The following is a 24,943-nucleotide window of genomic DNA, read 5'->3' as shown; positions in this document are numbered from 1 at the left end:
AACACTGGTCTAAAACAAACTGACCAACCTTGGAACATTGCTCACCCTGAAATGCTGCTTTCCCTTTGACATCAATGACTGGTTTTCAATTGCAAAACTAAAATGGGGCATAGAATAGAACAATAAACGCTCCCCCTGAGAAGGACAACTCTTCAATGATGGAGTGAAATCACTCCCAATTTTTGTCTCAAACGTTCAAAGGCGTCTCTTGAGAAAGGCTTAGTGAACAGATTTGAAATTTGCTCTTTAGTTGAAACATATTCCAATTTAACCTCCTAATTACTCACTTGTTCTCTTAAAAAATGATACTTTATAGGAATATGCTTATTCCTAGAGTGCATAATTGGATTCTTAGAAATATTAATGGCGTTCATGTTGTCACAAAAAATAGAAACTGGATGATTAAATTCTATCTTTATGTCCCTCAAAGTTTGCTTCATCCAAAGAACTTGTATGCAACATGACATCGCTGCAATATACTCCGCTTCGACTGTAGATAAAGAAATAGATGCTTGCTTTTCACTAAGCCAAGAAACTAAGCAACTCCCAAGGAAGAATGCACCTCCACTTGCACTCTTCATATCATCAACCGAGCCACCCCAATCTGCATCTGCATAAGCTGTAAGTGTGAAATTATTGCCTTTAGGATACCAAAGCCTGTAGTCCATAGTACCCTTGAGATACTTGAAAATTCTTTTAATAGCGTAAACATGAGTCTCTTTAGGAGTAGCTTGGAATTTAGCAACAGGTCCAGTGGCTGTAACAGACAACAAACTCCCTATCATTGACCTGTAAAGTGTTTGATTAGCTTTAGGAGACTTATCATCCTTACTAAGTTTTACAGCCTACCAACACAGGAGTGTTTATTGGATTACAATCTTCCATCTTAAACCTTTTAAGCATTTCTCTAATGTATTTAGTTTGAGAAATAAAGATAACTTCCTTAGATTGATGAATTTGCAGCCCAAGGAAGAAGGATAATTCTCCCAACATAGACATTTCAAACTCCATCTTCATATTGGTAGCAAAACCCTTACACATTTGTTCACAGTCACTACCAAATATCAGATCATCAACATAAACAACTGCAATCAGCATGTGGTTACCTTCTTCTTTTACATATAAGTTGCTGTCTGCTATTCCTTTTTTGAACCCTTGCTGTTGTAGATAACAGTCTAGCCTATCATACCAAGCACGTGGTGCTTGTTTAAGACCATAAAGAGCCTTTTTTAGCTTGCAAACATAGTTCTGATTTTTTTATAACACAAATCCATCAGGGTGTTCTACATAAACTTCATTCAAATTACCATTCAAAAAGGTAGATTTGACATCCATTTGAAAAAAATTTAAAACCTCTAAAAGAAGCAAATGCTAAGAACATTCTAATTGTTTCTAAATGTGCAATAGGAGCAAAGGTTTCATCAAAGTTGATACCCTCTACCTGAGCATAAGCCTTGCCCACAAGCCTTGCCTTGTTTCTTACCAATTGGCCATCTTCATTTAGTTTGTTTCTGTAGACCCATTTTGTGCTTATCACATTTTTGTCTTTGGGCCGAGGAACAAGTTCCCATGTTCCACTTTTCTGAATTTGATCAAGTTCCTCTTTCATGGCTGCTACCTAGTGTTTGTCTTCAGCTGCCTCTTCAAAATTCTTAGGTTCAATCATTGACAGCAAAGAGATATCATCATCCTCATAATAATTTACATTTCTTCTTGTAGCTCTAGGTCTGTCCTTTTGCAAAATCTGTTCAATAGGATGATTCTTTTGAACAAAATTAAGAGTCTTCAAAAACGTTCTAAATCTGGTCTTATCTTGATGATGAGAAGGTGTATATCCAGTTGATACATTTGTTGTTCCCAACTGGTTATCTGCTGCTTCATTATCTGAATGTGTATCATCAACTTCATTTTGACCTTTTTTCAGTAGTATTTCCATCATTATTGCTTGCTGTCCTAGTTTGCAGACTAGAAGAAGGTTGGTGATCAACACTTTTAACTTCACCATTTTGCAAATTATCATCACAACCTTGCAATTATCTCATGAACTCTAACATTAGTACTTTCAACAATTTTATGTAATCTCTTGTTAAAACATTTATAAGCTTCACTCTTAGAAGAAACCCTAAAAAGATGCCCTCATCAGCTGTAGGATCAACTTTTACCTAAATTGTCTTCATCTCTTTTAATGTGAAAAGGGCTGCCAAAAACTTTAAAATACTTAACAGATGCTGCCTTACTGTTTTATAGTTCATATGGTGTCTTGTGTTTTGCTCTGGTCAGCCCTCTGTTATGAATTAGACAGCTGTATGGACTGCTTCCTTCCAAAAACAATCACTCACTTTGGATTCATTCATCATAATTCATGCCATCTCTTGGACTGATCTTATCTTCCTCTCAACATCATCATTTTGTTGAGGTGTTCTAGCCGCTGAATACTATCTCTTAATTCCATACTTATCACAAAAACTTGTGAAGTCATTGGTTGTAAACTCTCCTCCATTGTCTGAACGTAGGCACTTGATTTTCAAACTTTTCTCATTTTCAACCAAAGCTTTAAAAGCCTTGAATTTCTCTAGAGCCTCTGATTTCTCCTTCAAAAAAGTAGCCGAAGTCATACGTGAATAATCGTCAATCAAGAGCATAAAATATTTCTCACCTTGCATGCTTGCAGTTTTTGTCGGACCACGCAAATCAATGTTTATCAGCTCAAGAGGTTAAGTGCTTGAATACTCCTTTGATTTAAAGTTTCTCCTTGTTTGTTTGCCTAGTTGGCATTCCTTACACACAGTGTCAGAAGGTTTAGTAAGCTGTGGTAGGTCTCTAACAACTTCCTTTCTGCTAATTTGAATGAGACTATCAATGTTCATGTGTCCCAATCTCCTGTGCCATAACCATGTTTCATCAAACTGACTTAAACAACATATTCCACTCCTAACATCATCAAGAATATACAAGTTATTATCTGCCCTACTAGCTTCAACAATGTGTACACCATCTTTACTAATTCTACAACAATCTAAATTTAAAATTAAGCAATGTCCATGATCACATATTTGACTAACACTCAGCAAATTGTGTTTAAGACCTTCCACAAACAACACATTTTCAACTTTACTCTTGCCATTATTCAACATGAGTGTACCTTTACCTACCACCTTTGTTGATGAATTACCTCCAAACCTCACCTTGCCTCCATTAGATTTCTTGAGAGTCAAGAACTTATTGTCATTTCTAGTCATATGTCTAGAGCAGCCACTATCTACATACCAAATGTCCCTCTCATTTTGTGCAAGTAAGGCTGTTTGCACAATCAAGGACTCTTCAGTAATTTGTTTCTCCTTCTTTCTCCAGACTTTAGTACTTTCCTTTACCTTATCCTTTGACACAACCTTCTTGGTAAAATCTGTTGCTCGTTAACCACAGGCAAACATTAGATTTGTTGCCTTCCCAACCATAGACGATAAGCTCTTATCGTCACCCCCGAGCACGTTACATAAATTTCTCACCATCAATTGATCTGCTTGCACATGAATTCGATTTGCCTGATTATGATCGAATTTGCTGTCTAATCTCTGTTCCAAAGAGGGAAGACCACGTCCATATATATCCGTCGAAAGAAGATATCCAAGAGTCGGGTCTCATCAAGGATGACCTTCATGAAGCATCGCATGCCTTCAAATGAGGGGTGGCGGACTTTAACCAAAAGTCGGCCCCTTTGAAACAAATCCGATAAGTCAAACTTGATAATGTATGTCTAATCATTAAACCTGATAATGCATATGTGACTCAATAAAGATATTAAAGGATTAATATAAGTTAATAGATTCATCAAATGTGTAAGGCCAATAGGCCATTCACACATTTGATCTTGCTGAGTCGGCCTGTAGGATTTCTACCGACGCTATATCATCAACACTCCCTCTTGGCTAGGGAGGAATCCTTCTTAATCTCTATAAGTCACATCACCTCATCGTGATTACTAACACAATGATTACACTCATGTGAATGAAAGAAGCTTATCACCTCATCGTGATGTTTGACCACAATGGCTACTCCCAGAGGGTGAATACACACAAATGCTAAGTCATGGAGTCTCTCACATGACATCCACTATACCTACTTGCAGAGGGTGGATCCACCATACCTACTCGCAGAGGGTGGAACAGAGAAGAATGCACAACAAGGGTTGATACCTCAAACTTCTCTCACAGAGAAGAATGCATAACAAGCGCTGATACCTTAAACTTCTCTCACAGAGAAGAATGCATAACAAGGGCTGATACCTCAAACTTCTCTCATAGAGAAGAATGCATAACAAGGGCTGAAACCTCAAACTTCTCTCACAGAGAAGAATGCATCTCCACCATGCCTACTCGTAGAGGGTGGATCCACCATACCTACTCGCAGAGGGTGGAACGAGGGCTTTCACCTCAAACTTTTCCTAGAGAAGAATGCATTAACAAGGGATTGCACCTCGAACTTCTCCTCACAGAGAAGAACTCATTAACAAGGGATTTCACCTCGAACTTCTCTTTCTTAGAGAAGAACTCATTAACAAGGGATTGCACCTTGAACTTCTCTCTCACAGAAAAGAACTCATTAACAAGGGATTGCACCTCGAACTTCTCTCTCTCAGAGAAGAACTCATTAACAAGGGCTTTCACCTCAAATTTCTCCATCACAGAGAAAAATGCATTAACTAAATCTTCATGATGACGTGGCTCCCTTTGAAATTCAAATGTCAGGCTCCCTTTGAAGCTAAAATGTTAGGCTCCCTATGAAGCTGAAAAACAAGCTCCCTCTGAAGCAAATATCAACCTTCTGACCTCTTCGTCCAAGGTTACTTCTAACGATATGTCAGAGTCACTCTGAATGTTGATTCTTCCTCTGCGAAGAAATGCAACCAATCTTCCTTCCTTGAATAGAGATTCGTCAGTGCCTGAACCTTGGGTAGATGGACCGCCAATGAAAAGCATAATTCTGGCAGCAGTGCCAGGCACACAAGCCCCAACCAACCCCACGGCCATGCTGAGAGCAGTGCCAGTGCAACGTGCAGCTCTTGCATCTGTCTGTGCCACCCACGGATCCTTCTGCAACTCTTCCAAAACCAAATTTAAAGTGAATTCACATTGGGAAGCTGGCAACAAGAATCGGGCGATGCTTTGAGTAGAGAGGCCGTCCTTGATGTTGATTACATTGTCAGCAAACTTGCAGATGGCGTTGAGCGTTCTATCAATCTGCTGCCGCAAATTAGGATTGGGAGCAATACTAGACTTATTGAGCCAATAATACCCGACCATGCGGCCCTCGTCCGGATTGGCAATCGAACCAGCCTCAAGCTCTTCCAAGGCCTTAAAAGTGCTTTGAAACTTGGGTTCCATCGCCTCCACGAATTCATCCGTAAACCCGATTCGGCTGACATCGATGTACAATCCGAGCTCCTTGTGCTGATAAAGCCAATCCAAGTATCGATTCCACAGGGCTGCGGGCTCCGTCTCTAGCCCTTTCTTCTTCTTCAAAGAATTTGTATCGAGCACAAAAACCTCTCCAACCATAGTAGCTTGAGTTCGAGTCATAAGATGGCATCTTTCAATGCTGACAATGTCGAGCTTTGAAATCTTGGGCGAAATCCTGTGACTAGGCAGCAGGCAACTTTTTGCACAGGTTGATGTTTGCGTTTCCCCATGGAACTTCGGACGCAAAGGATTTTGGGCCATCATACTTGTTCTCGAGGCTTGGGGAGACTCGATCCCCTGATTGCCACCTGATTTGTTTAGACGCTTGACGGACGCTACTGTGAAGAGCGGAGGTTAGTGAGTGTAATCGCTGCATTATCCTCTGTAGTCGCCTTTCGATCTGGAAGAGATCTTAAATCTGCAATTGTTTCTGATTGAATTTCCCTTGAGAGCACAGGATCTACCTTCAAGCGGGTAGGCTCTATAGAAGGAACCTGCTCTGATACCATGTTGATTTTATGGTGGTGCTTGTTAACCACAGGCAAACATCAAATCTGTTGCCTTCCCAACCATAGATGATAAGCTCTTATCGTCACCCCCGAGCACGCTACATAAATTTCTCACCATCAATTGATCTGCTTGTACATGAATTTGATCTGCCTGATTATGATCGAACTTGCTGTCTAATCTCTGTTCCAAAGAGGGAAGACCATGTCCATATATATCTGTCGAAATGAGATATCCAAGAGTTGGGTCTCATCAAGGAGGCATGACCTTCATGAAGCATCGCATGCCTTCAAATGAGGGGTGGCGGACTTTAACCAAAAGCCGGACCCTTTGAAACAAATCCGATAAGTCAAACTCAATAACGCATGTTTAATCATTAAATCTGATATTAAATCTACCGACGCTATATCATCAACAAAATCTATCATGCCACTTTTACAAACTCTTGCAGTATGACCAAAATTATTGCATTAATAACAAATAACATTGTAATTTCTCAAAAGAGCAAATGAATTCCTATTCACAAAACTAAAATCTCTTCTAGCAAACACTCTACAATTTATGGCTGTGTCCAAAATAATTACAAGTAAAACAATAACCATAAAAGTAGGAGTTGTTTTACTTGGTCATATGAGCTTGTCCGGAAATAGGAGACTTTTTGAAGGTACTATTTTTGATTTTAGATGATGTATCTCTTGTATTATTAGCATCAATCTTCTGCTGTTCTCCTTTAGTGGATTTAGAGCATTGACCTTCTTCATGGCCAACTCCACTTTTATCAATTTACTGTTTTTGTGAGCCTAAAAGATCATCTAGAGACAAGGAACTTATCTGATTTATCTTCTCATTATTCAGCAATGTAGAAGATTTTTCTAAATTTCTAAGTGAGGCAATTTTAGCTTCAAGTTTCTTACAGTCCTCTTCTTTTGACGTAATCCGATTTCTATTTTTTTCTTCAATTTCCTCGCTTTTTCAATCTGGTTTTTCAAGTCATCTGTGAGTTTCTCAGCATCATCAAGAGCTTTTGATTTCCTGATTTTTTCTTATAGTGTGATCCAAAACATTAATACAAAAAAGTACCTACACATTTGATTCCAAAATCATACTAATTTGTTTATAGTCATGTTGTGGACATGTGGTCCTTGGTGGACAATTGCATGGAGTGTAGGCCTCAAAGGCAAATCCTCACTAATTAATTGGAAAAAAAGAAGGAAGTTAATTAATAAGCCTGTAGGTCATCAAACACCAATTCATTCTAGACTTTGGTCACTACATACTAATAATTTATTATTTTTTTGAGAAATGTTATTTAGGATTGCAGACTTTGATGACTAAATATGTTGATGATCTACGCCCTTTGTAAATAATTTACTTATTGGTCACCCATTTTTGCATCTTAATTGTGGGTCATAGAATGTGATCTGAAACACTGATGCAAAAAGAAAACTTATATAGTTGATTTTAAAAAGCATAATAATTTGTTTAATGGACTGTGGAAACGTCATGTTTACTAATAAGAATGACTATCATCTTCTGAACCTTTGGTGTAGATATTTCTATTTGAAGGACTTCATGAAGTTGGAATTTATCAAAATATCACCAATCTTAAAATATCCTTTCAGTCTCTTAAAACTTGTATGCAAGATCAACAACAAATGATTATAATTCCAAGTTATACTTCAATTGCAAGTTTGCAATAGATGACTTCAAAATTGATTTACAACATTGAAGATATGAAGACAATGCAGATTCGATTTCTTACCATTTAAGTGCACCAATTTATTTATGAAATCCACAAATTATGGGTGGTTGTTGTATACAACACCTCTCCTCCAGCAGGTATGCCTTTGAAAGAGAGTAATGTTGAAAAATCCAAATAACAAATGTTTCCTTTTGACTGTCTTCGTATTCATGTCAGCCAAATCTTTTCTGCAAAGTGACGAAGTCCTGGAAAAAAATCATCAAGAATGCTAGTTAAGATTAATTGAGGTCTGATCAAAATTGTTTCCATAGCTTGTTTTTGAAGTGAATTGAATTAGGCCATCAATGTAGACATGTCCTCTTACAATGCAACATCTACACTCTGTTCACAGTATTTGTAGGCATGCAAATACACACATACAGATGCATGTGCACACACACGCACAAGTACACACAGACAGTTCTCACACTCACCTCTGCTCCTCTGGCACCATGCAACTTTGGTAATTTGACATGGTAAATGATTTTATGGTTCGAATTGACCAACCCGATTAGTTTGCAGCTTAACTTTGTTACTGTTGTAGCTGTCAAAGGCTTGCAATTGAATCATATGGGACAATAAATGGCTAAGAACTGGAAAGAAACTCTTGAAATATGAGTTTACCTGTAACTTATTGCTAAGTTAGCTGTTTAGCTAATCCATAATCTTGAATGATGCAGATCAGAGCTTTGGCTCTTGAGTACGTAAGCATTAGTTGCTGTCCACAAACATAAATTATAGCTATGGTGCATTGACATGCAAGATAGACAACATTGATAACTGGAGTTTCTTTAGTAGTGATAGGAAAAGTAAACCAGTTTTAATCTTTTATTTGTAGTATGTTAGATATGCAAGGCATAGGTGAAGACATAGAGTAAGTGGCATTTACTGGGTAAGCACCTTGGTTGAATTAATATGATTGCCGTGGTAGGAGTTGTTTTGGTTCTACAGTCCCATGATATTAGCTTCCAGTTAATTGATGACAATGCCTGTGTGAGTCTTTGGGGGCATATTTTTTAATCGACGAATTAGGTCCTTTCCAGATGCCATTTTAACTAAATTTTTTTTATCAGAATGAACTTCTTGATTGCTATATTAAGCTATTTCAATTGCGTCAATTGTTCATTTGTTGTGATGTTCTTATCTGTTCCTGATACTTAATTGTTGTTACTAGTACTTAAAGGTCTGCTTTAGAGCCAACTTGTAATCTATTTTCCTGAGAATATCATGGTCAGACTGCAATTTTTAATATTAGCCATAGTGTCTCCAAATTTGTTCCAGGTCTCAGCTTTAGGGACATTTTAGGAGCTACCTAAGTTTTGGCTAGTTATGCAAGTCAGTCATTTCATTGCCATTATATAATGATTGTTACCATTTGTTCATCTGACTCACATATGCACCATTGCATTAATTAGATTGAGAGTTCATTTCTAACTGTAGGATTTTTCTAATTTCTTTTCATGAAGACTGTTGCATTTAATTGCGTCTCATATTTGAGTTATACTCATTTATGAAGTGGGTGCTGATTTTAACTTGTGTATGTACAAAAGATATGGCATTTTTTGCTTGCATTTTTTCTTTTGATTTATTGAGATGTTCTCATTTGAATCTGAGGTTAGTAGTACTGAATTTTTTGCTTTATATTCATGTTTTAATTTATTTTCCTTATATCATCGTGGTTAGACCACTAAATATTTTCCTGAAATTATTTGGCCAAACCACTAACCTTTTTTTTTTTTGGAACTTCTATTTTAGCCATATGTTTCTCCAAATTTGTTTTGGTCTCAGCTTAAGCAATATTATACAAGCTGTCTAAGTTTTCAGTTAGCTGCAAGTTGGTCATTTGATTGCCATTACGGAATGGGTGTTGGATTAACCTTCGCTTATCTGTCTCCTCCATGCAAAATTATATTAATGAGATGTGGATTCATTTCTAATCACAATGTCTTTTTAATTTTGTTTCATGATTACTGCTGCATCTGGGTTGCTTAATGCCTGAATTATATTCATCAAGTGAATGTAGAATTTGTCTACTCTATATGCTAAAGATAAAGAGACCTTAATGCAATGATTCCCTGTGATAGTTATTTTGTTTTGTCAACCTCCAAAATTATTTGGCTATTTTCCCTACTGTGGTTTCATCATTCTTTTTTTTGCTTTGAAATTTTACATTTGCTTTGATCTGTTTACAATCTGATTCCATCATATGGCATGGAAAGCCATGGACAGAATTCCTTGAGCACGGGTGATGAAATGAGTTAGATTATGTTTGAAGCTGTTGTAATTAAGATAGTTATGTTTTGGAATCTATTTGTAGGGAAAAGAAGCATACACAATTTGGCCATGTGACGTATCTTGTGTGATTTATAATAGCAGCAGTTTAGACAGAAATTATTCTAGACTTGTTATATGTAATAATAAATTCTATTAATTGCATGGGCTGGATCAACATAGCTTTGGTATCCTGCCAAGGGGTTAATCACACATTTAGTATCATTTATTAAAATGGAAAAAATAGTTAAAGTTGAACACAGATCTTTCATATTTTGTTATCTCTAGGGGATTACAGGATGTTCCATGTTTCTCTAATTTGAATTCACTGAAGCTAAATATTATGTTTTGCAGGCTTCTCAAACTGGAGACCCACCTAACAAGGTTGGACAAACTGAATGCCAGGTATAATTGGTTCTGATTGTGTGTTATTGCTTGCTGTCATGATAATTTTCAACATACTATGCAGGGAAGCACCTATGTGACATTGTCATTCTTTTTTCATTTTGGGTTTAAAGGCATTGTTTTCATCCAGTTCCTTTTCTCTTGTGCTTTGCATATCTGCATTCATTGCTCTGCTGAATAGCATGCCCTAAAATAATAAGTATTAGAAGTTTTTAGCCCCATTTTTTCGGTTTTAGCAGGTATTATGGAGAGGGATACATGTGTCTGTATTTAACTGTTCTTTCCCTGTTGCATATTGATTGTAATTTTTATCTAAGTTACCAGGTATGCTGCTATGGGGTCTTGATCTTGTATCAAATGGGTGCGAGTATGAGCCTTGTGATTGGAGTGGCCTGGGTATGCCCAGGGTCCACCTGGCGCCCTGGGGGTGGGACCTTGGGCAATACTTAGGTCACTCTTGCATGAACCCAAGGGGACCAAAAGGCAACTCAAACCAGAAAAAATAAAAATCATTTTTTTAAAAACATTTTTATAAACAAAATTGTGTCAAATGCCTAATTTTGCCATAAATTGATAAAATTGCGAAAATGGTGCGTGCCTTGAAGGTTTATGTGGTTTCAAAGGCCTTAATTTGGGCTATGTGGCATATATTGGATGGTATGCTTATTTCTCATGAAATTTTGCGTTCCCTAGTTCAATTAAGAGTTAGAGCAATGGTAATAAAGCTAGATTTAGCAAAAGAATATGATCATTTTGTCTTGGAGCTTCCTACTACAGATTCTAATTGCCTATGCTTTTGATTTAAAATGAGCAGATTAGATTTCTGATGTTGTGTGGGTGCTTGGTTATCAGTTTTGGCCAGTTGCTCCCTTGCTGGTTTCTACAGTTGTGACAAGTGCTTGGTTCTTGATTTTACTCAATGGCTTCCACTTGGTTTCTTTCAAATCTCCAGAGGTCTTCATCAAGGAGACCTCCTAGTGCCCTATCTTTTTATACTTACGGCAGATAATTTGGAGCACCTTCTTAGCAAATATCTGGGATAAAAATTGTTCAAATTTTGAAGTCAGTGTCATATAGGCACTTTGTAGATAATACCATTCTGTTTGGAAAAGCTTGAGTGTAGGGAAGCAAAATTTTGGCAAAAGTTTGGAATGTTGTGCAACAACATCAATATAGCTTATTAACAAGGAAAAGTATAAGATCTTTTTCAATACAACCTTGAGAATCCAAGGACATATTGCAAGAATATTAAGCTTCAATTAAATGCCTAGAACTTAGGAGCTCACAATTTGGCATTGGGTTCAGAGCTAGTTTGGCACATGTTCCATAGGTAGAAGTCCTACAATAAAAATATCTACGTTATGGGATATGCCCCTATGGGGTCTTGGTCTTGTCTCGAATGTGTGTAAGTATGTGTTCCACCATATGAGTGTCTTGGGTATTTGTAGGGTCTTGCCTAAGCACCTTTTGTGAGGACCCATATCGAAATGAAGGTGCTTGGGCAGAAACTTGTGCATACCCAGGCCACCTTCATGTGAACCTGTTGTGACCATTTCACACATTGCCCCATTAGACTGGGGACCCCCTCTTTTCGCTTTGTTTTTTGCTTTCTCTCTGCTTGTTCTTCTCTCTGTTTTAGGGTTTTGAGTGAGTGAGTTGTCTGCCTGGGCTAGGGCTAAACCTTAGGGGTTTCTTTTGGATGTTATTCAGGCTGAGTCCAGTTAAATTTTGAAGAATTGTTAAGTGTCCTCCCGAAGAATTGAGACGATTGAAATAAGGTAAGCCTTTCAGGGGAGTCAAATAGGTCTTAGGTTAGGTCTAATAGGGGTTTTAAGGTGAAATCCAATTTTGACTAAGTGTTAGCATTTTTGAAGGAGAAATTGTGTGTTCTTGCCTAGGGTAAGTTTTGATCCTTTTTTTTGAAGTGAGATGATGCCTGAAACAAGAAAATCGCTCCTGACCCTCAGAGAGGGCCCAGGGCGAATTTTATCCTGAGTGCAATTTCTTGTTTTTGATGGACTTGCTAACTGGTTCCTGGCCTTGAAAATGACCTGACTTTGCCTTGCGAAGTGATTTGAGACTTAAATTTGAAGCTATTTGGCCTAAAAGGAGAAAAATTGCTCCTGACCCTTGCTGAGGGTCCAGGGCAAAAATATTGTTTAAGTCATATTTGTCACTGACTTTTCTAATGTGCTTTGTGCAGGGTCTCCCGGAAGGATGATTGAACATCACTGAGGGCGATTGAAGTTTTGAAAGCAGGAAAAGTGATGATTTTTGGCCTAAGAGGGAAAAATCGCTCCTGACCCTCAGAGAGGGCCCAGGGCGAGATTTTGATTTCCTTCATTTTGCAATAGAAAAAGACTGATCATGAATGGAAGATAAATGACTTTCTCCACCCACCTGAAGAAGTTTTGACTTGAAATGATGAAGGATCTTGTTGAAAACAGAAAAATCGCTTCTGACCCTTGCTAAGGGCCCAGAGCGAAAAATCTTATAGAGGTCATTTCTAGCCTTATTTGATTGATTTGAGATGTCAAAGGCATGGGGGTGGATGAAGTGAGCATAATAAAGTATCCAGACTTGATTGAAGATGATGAATTGAAGGAGTTTTGCCCAGGAAAGGTAAAATCGCCCCTGACCCTCAGAGAGGGTCCAAAGCGATTTTCTTTGTGTGCACATTTTTTGACCTTTCTTAGACATAAATTTATATTCATAGCGTGAAGCAAGGCGACATCTTCCTTAGCAAAGAAATTTCGAGATGAAAAGTGAAGCATTTTGGTCCAGGTAGCAAAAATCGCTCCTGACCCTCAGAGAGGGTCCAGAGCGAGATTTTCAAAAGTGCACTATTCTTGCAAGATCAAAGTGATTTTTATGATTGGAAGGGATGAAGGAAAGCATGTTGTATCCGTTGAATATAATTTGGATGATCAACAAAAGAGGAAATCAAGCCAAAACCAAAAATCGCTTCTGACCCTCAGAGAAGGCCTAGGGCGAAAAACCTAATATAGGAACTTTTCATCCAAGTTTGAGGCAAGACAAGCCTAGACATGAGCTCGAAATGATGTTTAAATTGCCTTGAAGTGAATAGAGATTGTTAAGAGTCAGTATTTTGAAGGCAATTACAAAAATCGCTCCTGACCCTCAGAGAGGGCCCATAGCGATTTTCATGATTCTCTCCTTTGTTTGTGGAATTGAGACAAAATCTTGTGTGGATAGGAAGAAGAGATGATGTTTTATGCCTTAGAGGCAATTTGGAGTCCAAAGGATGGAGAAATGTGTCTAAAACCAAAAAATCACTCCTGACCCTCAGAGAGGGCCCAGAGCGAAAATTGCTCCTGACCCTCAGAGAGGGCCCAAAGCGATATTGTTGAAAATCCTCATTTTACCTTGCAACAACAAAGCGAACTTGGTTGGAGTGGATTAAGGAAGGACATTGCCAAATGATGAATAAAGTTTTAATGAAAAATGATGAAGAATCAAGCCTAAATTACAAAAATCGCTCCTGACCCTTGCTGAGGGTCCAGGGCGAAAAACATCAAACTTGCACTTTTTCTCTCAAATTGGATGGAGCAAAGTCTGGAAGTCTGTGGGAAAGCCTAGTTGAAATATCTTGAAGAGATTTTGGACGTTGAAAAAGGCTAAATTTGAGCAAAAAAATGAAAAATCACTCTTGACCCTCAGAGAGGGTCCAGAGCGAAATTGCCTTTAAGGACATTATTTCCTCCAAAATTGTTGATGAATTAACTTGGTAATATAAGGGAATGGATTTTGGAAGTGACATTGTGAGTTTAACAATCGAGCCAAGGTGGATTCCAGCTAGAAAATAAAAAATCGCTCCTGACCCTTGCTGAGGGTCCAGGGCGAAATTTATATTTTCACCTATTTTTCCTCATAAAAAAATGTCAAATTTGAAGTGCAACGCGTTAACTGGATATCAATTTACCCTCCAGGAGATTTTCAAGTCAAAATGGGAAATATTCAAGGCTAAAATTCAAAAATCGCTCCTGACCCTCAGAGAGGGTCCAGGGCGAAATCCTCATGAAATCTCATTAAGCCTTGTTTTAAAAATTAATATTCTTCAAATTGCATTTGATTGCCAGAATTGCTAATTTTGAGGCATTTGGAAAATTAAAATTAAATTGGCATTAAATAAAAGGCATTTTGGCATTTAATAAATTGATTTTAAGCCTTAGAAAATCGAACTTTTATTTTGAAGGCACTTAAAATTAATTTTTATTAAATTAAAATTGAATATAAAAGCGCTCAAGGCACTATTTTGATTTATTTTGCTAAGTCGGCCCCCTTTTTTTTGGAATTTTATTTATTTTTTAAACCTCCATTTTGCCAAGTCGGCCTAGAGGGAGCAAAGGGGTGAGCGCTCTATATATTGGAGGAGTTTTTCTACATTTCAAATCATTCGATCATTGCCTTAAGTGCGAATTTGGAGAGCTAATTGGAGTTGCGAAATCTGGTTTGCTTGGAGCGAATTTCTTTCAAGTGTTGAAGACTAGAAGGAGGTGGAGTTTATTCTTTTCCAAGCTAGAAGAGGCGCAATTCATTCAAGAGAGGGCTTTGCCTAGCGAAATTCATCTATTTTTGCATCATTTCTTAGAGTTTAATACTCAAGAGGAGGTATGGCGAAATCATCTTAACACCATTGTTGAAGATTTAAATTTTGAACATTTGTTTTGAAAAATCTAAATATTGCATGGTTAATTAGGAAATGATAACTCAAGGTTTATCATGAAGTTTCCTAATTAAAATCTTAAATCTTCCTCTTTACTCTATATTTCTACGCTCCAAGATATATTACTAATTGTGAAATGTTGTGTAGGTATCAAGATGGCGACTCCAAAGGCAGGAGCATCCACTAGTCGTCCAGCTCTCATCAAAGAAGATCAGAAGAACGACGAATTGGAGACCAGGATCGTGTCCAAATGGACCAATATCGGAGATACCAACTTGGGAAACTTCAATGTGAAGAAGTTTCGAGAAGTCCCCTACATTGGCAAGCCATCACCTGTTGCGAAGAGGATAATTGAAAGTGGCATCATCAAGGCGGCAGGTTTCCCTCCAGCAGTCAAGTGTCATGAGCTGATGATCGAATGTGTCCGCCATTATGACTCACAATCAAGATCGATCGTATCCAAGGAAGGGAACACCTTAGCCTACCTTTCAGAGGAGGCTATAAGTGAGGCTCTCCATCTTCCAGAGCATAAAGATATGATTTACAAAAGCCTAGAAGGAGCCAGGTCAATGTATGAAGATGATCCCGACACTTAAATGAATCTCATCAACAAGAATTGGTTGCTCAAAAGTCGTCCTCGCCTTAACAAGATTCCCAACACACCGCATAGGATTGATTTCCAGGAGGAGTACAGAGATTTGATAACTTTGCTCAATCAAGTTACAGGGGCTCCTCAAGCCTTCTACTTCGAAAAGTGGATGTTCTTCTTCATTCAGGTGATAGTCCAAGGAAAAGGAACGCTTCATTGGGCCAGAATTATTAGCAATAGCCTGGACGTGCAGTTGAGAAGACTAAGGTCTACCAAGTCGTTCCACATGAGCTCATATGTCATATATGCCTTGATCAGGAGTTTCGAGTATGCAGGGCTACCTCACAGAGGAGTGATCGGAAGAGGACCCAGAGAAGTGAGAGTTTGTGACTCTTATGTTCATCTGCATCATCCACCTGGAAGTGACTACAAGTTAGTCAATGATACCTTCACAATGAACATCACTAGGATTTTGCAAGGTGGGATTCATAATCGACTATCTCTGGATGCACAAGAACTTGTGAAGAGGTATGGTGCATGGTTCATCCAATTTCAAAAGTTTACATACATCAGAGTTCATGGGTGTCCTTCACCTCCCTACATGTTGCCGAGGTATCCGATAGACATAATAGTGTTACTTGAGGTAACCAGACAGTTGGCAGCTTGTGCAAAGGTATCCAGACACAAGCATGGAAATGGAGTTCCTGTACCTATCACATTGGGGAATTCAGTTGAGGTATGTCCTAATACTCAAGCTTCGGAGGATGCAGAGAAGGAATTAGCCTTGTATTCATTCACCTTCTTTGCCCCGCGAGAGAATTTTGATCCTTATGGTTATATGGAGGAGACAGTTGCTAGGAATTACGGACATGAGTTTCAGGTAGAAGACTTTTGGATGAATCTCTCAAGTGATTTAGAAGTGAAAAGAAAGATGTATTCCAGATTACCTTTAGATTTCATCAGGAAATGCAAAGTTTACAGAGTAGCTGATCAAGCTCAGGACAATGGCAGATATCTCCAATCATCCTATGACAAAGAAGATAAAAGAGTGAAGATAGATTGGAATGAGCCTGAGGTTTTCGACTTGAGAGCTTTGATGGCTCCTGTTTTATCATGTACTCGCAGATGGGTGGACGTACAACATCAGAAGTTGAGAGAACAGAATGTGTCAATGACTTTCACTTTGGAGGCTAGACCAGATGAAGGAGAAGCTAGCGTGAGTGAGAACACTTCTCATCCTAGAGGCGCAAAGAGGAAAGAAAGACCTGAGAAAAGGGAATCTTCCAAGAAGAAGCAAGAGGCCAATCGAGATCGTCCATCGAGCACATCTTCTCGACATGGAAAGAGGGCAAGTCAAGTTGAAGGTCAAGAGAAGATAGTACCTGATGTTGATGAATCTATGGAATCCATGGTGCAAAATGACAAACCAGAGAAAGGACAGACACCTCCATCAAGTCAGCCTCCCCAAATTAATGAGCTACATGAAGATAAGAATGATGATGAGGCGACATCTCCTCTCCGAGAAGATGAACCACTACCTAAAGAAATATAAGTGAGAGAGACAAGATCTGCCATTCCAGATTGGTTGAAAGAGAGACTGACAAGGGTGATTGTGATTGAAGAAGAAGAAGATGTAATTGACTTAGAGAGCCTTATAGGAAATTCTCAAGAAGTAATGGAGAAGAGGAAGGCCACGAAGATGTCCAAAGTGGTAAGGGATGAGACAGGATCCAGGAAATTGTAGATAGCTACACCAGTAGTGGACAAGTATGAAGGTGAAATTCTTGCAGATGAGTATGACGTAGAAACATTTGAGCTTGGTCCACTCACTACTGAACAGGCAATGGATGAGGCAACCGATTCATTTGAAGCACTTAAGGGCAAACTTAAGGAAGAAATGGAAAAGAATAAGAAGCTTGAGAGAGAGGTCGGTGCTTGGAGAGGCTACTTTAGTCATCTCAATCAGCCCTTGAGATGTCAGGATCCAGCTGTATCTCCTGTGCAAGCGCTGCCTATTGAATCAGTTGGCGAAGCAGAGAGGGTCAAAAGCTTGGTTCAACTTATGAGTTCTTGGATTGATAAATCCCACACGGTAGCCGTCGAGTTTGCAACAAGGATGATGAAGACAATTCATCGAGCTATCCAGGTCCTTGAGATTATCCATAATCTATTGATAACTGTAGCCGCTTTTGCTCATACTAGAGATGTTATTATTCCTGTCCTGCAAGTAATAAGGCAAACACCAAGACGGATCTTGGCACAAGAAAAGATAATGGATGGAGGAACTCATATACTACAGTGGTCAGCTCTGCTCTAGATGAAAGAGGTCCTTTTTGAGGACATCAGCACCAAATGCAATCAAGTTGAAGGTGTCATCCATCCAATTTAGGATAAAGTGTTTGAAGTATTGTGTACCATCCTTGGCCGACGAATCAAGATTGAGATAGATGTGGGCATCCAAGAGTTGGAAGAAAGAATCAAGGTCATCTTTTGCAAAGAGGAAAATGTCATCACAGATGAGCAACGAGACCTGATGTTCACTACCATGCTCCTGATTGAGAAGATCAAAGAACTCGAACCTGGATGGGAAGCAGCTCTTCTCACTGCTTTCAATCAGGTCATTCACTTGGAGGAACGAATGAAGAATCTTCCCGAGATTCCTATTGCTGAGATCGAAGGAATTGTGTCCAGATTCGTTGGATATGCTAAGAAAGAGCATAGGAAAGGGAACAAGGTTCTAGAAGAAAGGTTGTTATAGGATGATGTGGCATCTTAATTATCATTGGTCTATGTTTCCTCGACTTTTGTGCCAATTAAATATTTGGCTATGCATTTAATAATGTTCATCTAAAAGGGGAACTTTTTGTAATAAACCCTAATTAGGGTTTAGGTGTCAAAATCTCAGCCATTGATCTTCTTTCGATCTGGGCCGTTCATTGTAATTGAGGATGCTATTTATACCCTCACTCATTTTCATTTTGTCATGAGATTAGATCAGATGAGAAATTAGAAGAGCTTAGAGAGAAAGTTATTTTGTAGCAAGATTGAGTAGTGAAGAAAGAATTTTGAACAATTGTTGTCCATTTGGCTTTGAGATCAATAAAATATTGAAGTTATGGTGTTTTATTGCAATACTTGTGGCTATCTTCATGGTTGTTTATCTTCTTGAATCATTCTCAATCGAAGTAGTATTTAAGTTTGAAGGACTAAGTGTTGTGCTTGATCTTTGGTGAGATTCGTATCCAAACCATTAGCTTCTTACTGATTGTAAGGATGCCTTGTGTGGTCAACTGGAGATATTGAGATTGCTTGAACATTCAGTTATCATTGAAATATTGATATGTATCTTTATGATAGTATCTATAATCCTTGATGATTTGAAAATCACTAATCACCTTAGAAGATCGCATCAATTCTAGTAGAGTTGTAATTCATTGGCAATACTGAAATTGGTAGAATCTTACCAAGTCTAGCCTACATTGAGTCATTCTTAGGATTAGAGTAGAATTCATCTCTTGAAACCCTATCTTTTGATCTTTTTTTGAGAATTTGTTAGTATTATCCTGTTCTTGCAGTCGAGTGAGAGCAACACGGACCAGCTTTCAAAGTGCGTAAGACCCCTTGAAGAAACAACATTTACAACGACCACTGGTGCTTATCCACACGTAGAGATCCTACAACAAAGAACCTTGAAGTCACCCTGATTGATCCTTTTCGCGATATCTTCAGCATTCAGAGGCTTTACTCAAGAGAGGATAAGGTACCCTTGGGTATTTTATTCTGTGTTTGATAGTGTACAAAATACACGTCAACAGAACCCAAGGGCTGCCCAAACCAAAAAATAAAGAAAAATAATTTTTTTAAAACAATTTTATAAGCAAAAATGTGCAAAGTGATAAAATTGTGAAAATAGCATGCACTTGCTAAGTGGTGGGGGATAGACCCCTTGACCTTGCCCTATATCGTGAGAGAGAATGTGTTAGGGGCATTGCTCTCAGACCCCATGATCTTGACGAGGGGTGCTGCAACTCAATCTCGCTAGAGGCATTGTCCCTAGAACTCCACAAGGAGCATTGCCCCTTGACCCCATGAGGGGCATTGTGGTGCAAGGGCACCGTGATAGTCCATTTTGTAATGGAGGTATTATGTTAAGTTTTAGGGTGTTTGAGTCTTATTTGGTCCAATAAGGTCATAATAGACCATTTAGAATGTAACTAGAGTCATTTGGTTTTAAACTTACAAATATTGCAAAATCTTGTAAAAGTGCTATGTGAAAAGTTGCAAAAATGCAAAAGGTGGGGAGTTGAACGGTCATAGGATTTGAAAGGCAGTTGTAGTTGGTTAGTTATGGTGGGAATGTTTAAATAAGCCTTGTAATGGTCAAGGTCAAGGTTGGTGGCCGTTGGACATGGTGTATTGGTGAGAAAATCAATAAAACACTCTGTTTTTCCTGCACTTTCTATTGGTTTTAACTTTTTCACTGTTACAGAGACTTGTATTGACGTGTACGGCCTCCTTATGGTCTGAAACTGGTTTTGTTCTTTAGAGAATTGAATTACCTAGCTACTAGTGGTGGTGGCATCAAATTTCATTAAGTTTTAAAGAAGTTATGGCCAATTGACTGAAAGCAGTCTGAAAACCTCATGATTTTGGGCATAGGAGGTGCATAGGAGTAAGGGTTGGTAGAAAAGATCTTGGAAAAGGATTTGTAATAGTTGGAAATGTTTGGGCAGACCATTTCAGACATGATTGAGCCATTTGTATGAGAGTTTGAGGCCTGGAGTGTCAAAACCTTGTTTCAACCTAGTGGAATAAGCCTAATTAAGCCTTGTAGCAGAATTACCAGTCAATTTTTGGCTTTGTTGTTCCAAAACACCCCCTACCCATTTCAAGATATGTTGTATAAGGCCGAAATGGGTACTCAAATCTGTGCTTTGATTTTGGAGATCTCATCTGCATGAAAAATTATGCCCGAAAAACCCCATTTGCTTCTCTAATTAGGCCTAATCCACTATGTAGCAGTCAAGATTTGAGCCAACTCCCAAAAGGGTTCTCAAAACTGGTCTTATGTTGTAGGGGTGTAACTTGGTTTGGAAATTACACCCTATTGAACCCTTCAGGAGGGCTACTAGGAGAAAAGAGGGTTGAGTGTGAAACCACTAAAGTTAGGGACTTGAAATTTGCAAGGGCAGCCAATAGTGATTGTTTTCACTTGAAATGGATTTCTAAACCCATGCTCTGCATCACATTGCCTTGTATAGACACCTAAAATTGTCCTTTAATTAAATAAATATTTAATATTTATTTAATTGTTTTAACCTTATTTCCTCTATTAATTAAAGAATTTTTATTATTTATCTAATTAATTCACTAAGCCTCTTCTTTCTAATTTAAATAAATATTTATTATTTACTTAATCCCATCCCTCTTTCCCAAATTTCCTCTATTAATTAAATAAATATTTTTATTTACTTAATTAATTCACTAAGCCTCTTCTTTCTAATTTAAATAAATATTTATTATTTATTTAATTCCATCCCTCTTTTCCAAATTAAATAAATATTTTATTTATTTAATTTATGTGTCCCTTTCCTCTATTAATTAAAAAAATATTTTTATTTATTTAATTAATTCACTAAACCTCTTCTTTCCAAATTAAATAAATATTTTATTTATTTAATTTATATGGTCCTTTCCTCTATTAATTAAATAAATATTTTTATTTATTTAATTAATTTACTAAGCCTCTTCTTTCTAATTTAAATAAATATTTATTTAATCCCATTCTCTCTTTCCCAAATTAAATAAATATTTAATTGATTAGCCTTTCTTCTATTGATTAAATAAATACTTTTATTTATTAATTAAATTCATTTACTTTTTTCTTTTTATCCACATGCCAACATTGTTAGAATGTTGTCATTAATGTCAAAAGTGAGAATCTCATTAGTTGTTAAGGAATTGGATAGCTGTGATTTATATCAAAGAGCTAAATACACAATCCAAATAGAGTTGGAAATGTTGTTGTTGATGAAAAGTTAATGCAAAGATGTATGAAGACATAAGAAAGCAGCAATCAAAGTTATAGGATGTAATTGAAGACTCAAACAGTGAAATTAGGGAAGACTCATATAAAGAGACTTTGCATATTAAGGCAACAATTCTAAAGGTTGCATCAATTGGTGAATAAGGCAACGTCCATGAGATCAATCATAGTATCGGTTTAGATACAAATTACCATTATAAAGGAAGCAAAACAAATAATCGATATACAAAAGTTTGTCATTTCTCAAGAAAGCAATGACTAAGGTGGTGCCTATGATTAAGAGATTGCATTTAAATTAAAAGCATCCTATGTAAAGGCATGAACTTCTATTAAGTATTGATGCCATGTGAATGGCATAAGATTACCTTGGTTGGAAAGAAAACAAGTAATATCATTGTTTAATGATGAAGCAGCCCAGCAAATGAAAGGAGGGATTAAGAAATAAAATACAAAAGGTGCAATTATAATAACACACAATTTGTTCAAAGGCAGATTGACTTCCTATGAAGGAGATTGTGAATAATGATGATTATAAACTTGAAGAAGTCGATACACATTTTAAAGGCAATGATGTTAGTTCCTTTGTTAAATACATTTGTATTAATGTTGGCCAACCACCATTAGTCGACCACAAGGAAATTTGCTAGAAGAGTGCTCAAGTAAATGAATGCATAACGATTCATGTATATTAATATTGACAGTGATTACTTTGGCATTTGCCTAGAAAGTCAATGTTGAAGATGGAAGGAGATGCAACTGTGTTAGACAGCAAAAGACTTCATCCTTAATCCATTATGAGTAGTTTGGTTATGGTCAACACATGGAGTGACCAAGAAGAATATATGTTGAGTGATTAAAAAGACGTGTTTAGATCAAGTGTGGTTCATGCAGCAATTTGATTAAGATAACAAGCATTGATCTACACAAATATGGCATAAGTGATCCATTAAGGAGAACAATGATTTATAATAAAGAACAACAATAACAAACCATATGATAGCCGACTATATGCAAAGGTGGAGACCTTTTTAAAGGTGACGATTTAAGAGATGGAAGTCGACTTCATGAAGTGTAGAAATTTAATATGGTGTGCAACGTATGTAATGTGTTGACTGGTTTGTCAAAGAAACAACATAATGAATATATTAGCTGCTCTAAGTAGCGATCCATTAAATATAACTAAACAAGTTAGTATCTTATGTTTATTTTAATAAACATTAAGGTGGGGTTGTGATTTATGAGAAGGTGTGATTTGTTTGAGAAGTATGATTTCATCCTTAACATAAACCCTTCTTAATGGGAAATGAATTAGTGAGGGGATACAATTCTGTTGAAGAAAGGCAACGATTAGCAAATAGAAAGACATGTCTCTTCCAAAAAGTATCTATTCAAAGGAGTATGACTCTTCGAAGTTAAAGATATATATAGAGATCAGAATTGGAGTTTGTTGTGAGTGAAAAAAGGGAAGATATATCAAGTAAATACACCAATTTAAGAAGGGGGAGAATTATATGAAGATTATATCAGATTTAGTGAAGAGAATTGTTGTGACGTTTTCACACATCGCCCCATTGCAAATGGGGACCCCCACTTTTTTTGCTTTCTAGGATAGTGGTAGAGTCTTTGCTATTACCCTTTGCATTGAAGAGGTGTGGTTTCTCAAAGTGGCCAGGAGCTAATCAGTCATGTTTGTCTCTTTAGGATGAAGTGAAGTTAGTCAGTTATCAAAGCTTAGGAAATGAATGATATATGATGATTATTCCATTTGGATCATCATCATTGGCTTGTGAGATGTGAGATGAGGTGTCTTGGGTGAAATTTGAATAAGTATAGGAAAATTTCCTTTGCTTGTCAATGGCACTGACAATGACTTCCTTTGCTCTTCAATGGCATTGACAGTCACTTCCTTTGCCCTTCCTTGGCATTGACAGTCACTTCCTTTGGCCTTATAGAAGTAATATGTGAGATGGTGTGAGATGAGGTATCAATTCAAACAAGATAAGCAAGGAGGTTTGAGAGGTGAATCCCTTGGATGAAATTTCATAAGTATAAATTTTTCTTTCTTTGCCATCCAAGAGGTTTGATTGCACTTTATGGAGAAGCAAGTCACATGGGCAAAATTTGGCTAAGTATAGGAAAATTTTCTTTGCCCCCCTTGGAGGAACGACCTCACTTCCTTTGCCCTCTTAGAGGAGTGACCTCACTTCCTTTGCTACTTGAGAAGCCCGATATGACTTCGTTTGCATTCCAAGCAGTCCGAAATGTCCTAGCTCTTCATGAACTATGGTTTAATGCCTTTGTTAAGCAATGATTTTGATCCTTCAACCAGCGATTAGGCCTAATAGACATTTTCTCTCAACATCCAAGAGCTCTGATGTAGATGCAAGGAGCCCATTTGAAGACGAGTTGATAAGCTTAGGCGAATGGAGGAAGAAACCTTACACATCTCTTATGCTTCACCTTAAATACTACTTTGCCTATGCTCATTGACATGGCATGAATTGGTGAAAAGGGACAAATTAATGAAGAAGTTGATGAGAGCAAGCTAGAGATGGCGAGTTTAATACACTTCCATTGCCCTCTTAGAGGAAGCGATCCCACTTCCATTGCCCTCTTGGAGGAGCGGCACCTCTTCCTTTGCCCCCTTGGAGGAGCGGCACCTCTTCCTTTGCCCCCTTGGAGGAGCGGCATCTCTTCCTTTTCCCATGCATAACCCCGACCTACCGTCCTTTGCTCATCAAAAGGTCTGATTGAATAAGTATAATTGGCGCCAAAGAGTTTAAATTTAAAATGAAAATGCTTAAAATGCCACTAAGTCGGCCACCTTAGGGATAATATCAATTTTATTTAAAGCCTTAAGAGGTCGGCCTATAATTGAAAAGACACACCTATCCTCTTGAGGGCCTATAAATGCCAAGTCGAATTTAGTCATTTGATCACTTAAACAAAGCAAATTCCCTCTCTAATAAGAGCAGAGCAGTGAATTTGATCATTCCATTGATCAAAATTCACCCAAAGCATTAGAGCTTCGATTGAGAAGGGTTTTGAACCCAATTTGGGAGGATTTTCAATCCACTTTGAAGCGAAAAGGGCAAATTTTCCACATATGATCAAACCTATAGCAAACACAAATTAGACAGAATCAAAGCATATAAGGGATGAAAGATAGTTAAAATTAAAAATGAATTATATATTTGATGCTTTCTTGTTTATTTTGTAGGTGACAAAGATGGATTTCTAG

At 37.6% G+C, this 24,943-nt stretch overlaps 1 protein-coding gene across 1 annotated transcript in view; it reads left to right on the top strand.

The window, feature by feature from the left end:
• Positions 1-24,943, top strand: part of LOC131060671 (zinc finger CCCH domain-containing protein 66) — a 125,723-nt gene that overhangs the window by 38,783 nt on the left and 61,997 nt on the right. Inside the window, exon 3 of the mRNA XM_057993992.2 lies at positions 10,330-10,380. Coding sequence (XP_057849975.2) covers positions 10,330-10,380 — 51 coding nt within the window. The remainder of the gene's footprint in view (positions 1-10,329; positions 10,381-24,943) is intronic.

Source organism: Cryptomeria japonica, chromosome 10 (genome assembly GCF_030272615.1).
Source record: "Cryptomeria japonica chromosome 10, Sugi_1.0, whole genome shotgun sequence".
Classification (NCBI taxonomy): Eukaryota; Viridiplantae; Streptophyta; class Pinopsida; order Cupressales; family Cupressaceae; genus Cryptomeria; species Cryptomeria japonica.
Note: the sequence above shows the minus strand (reverse complement) of the source record. Positions and strands in the feature narration are given on the sequence as shown.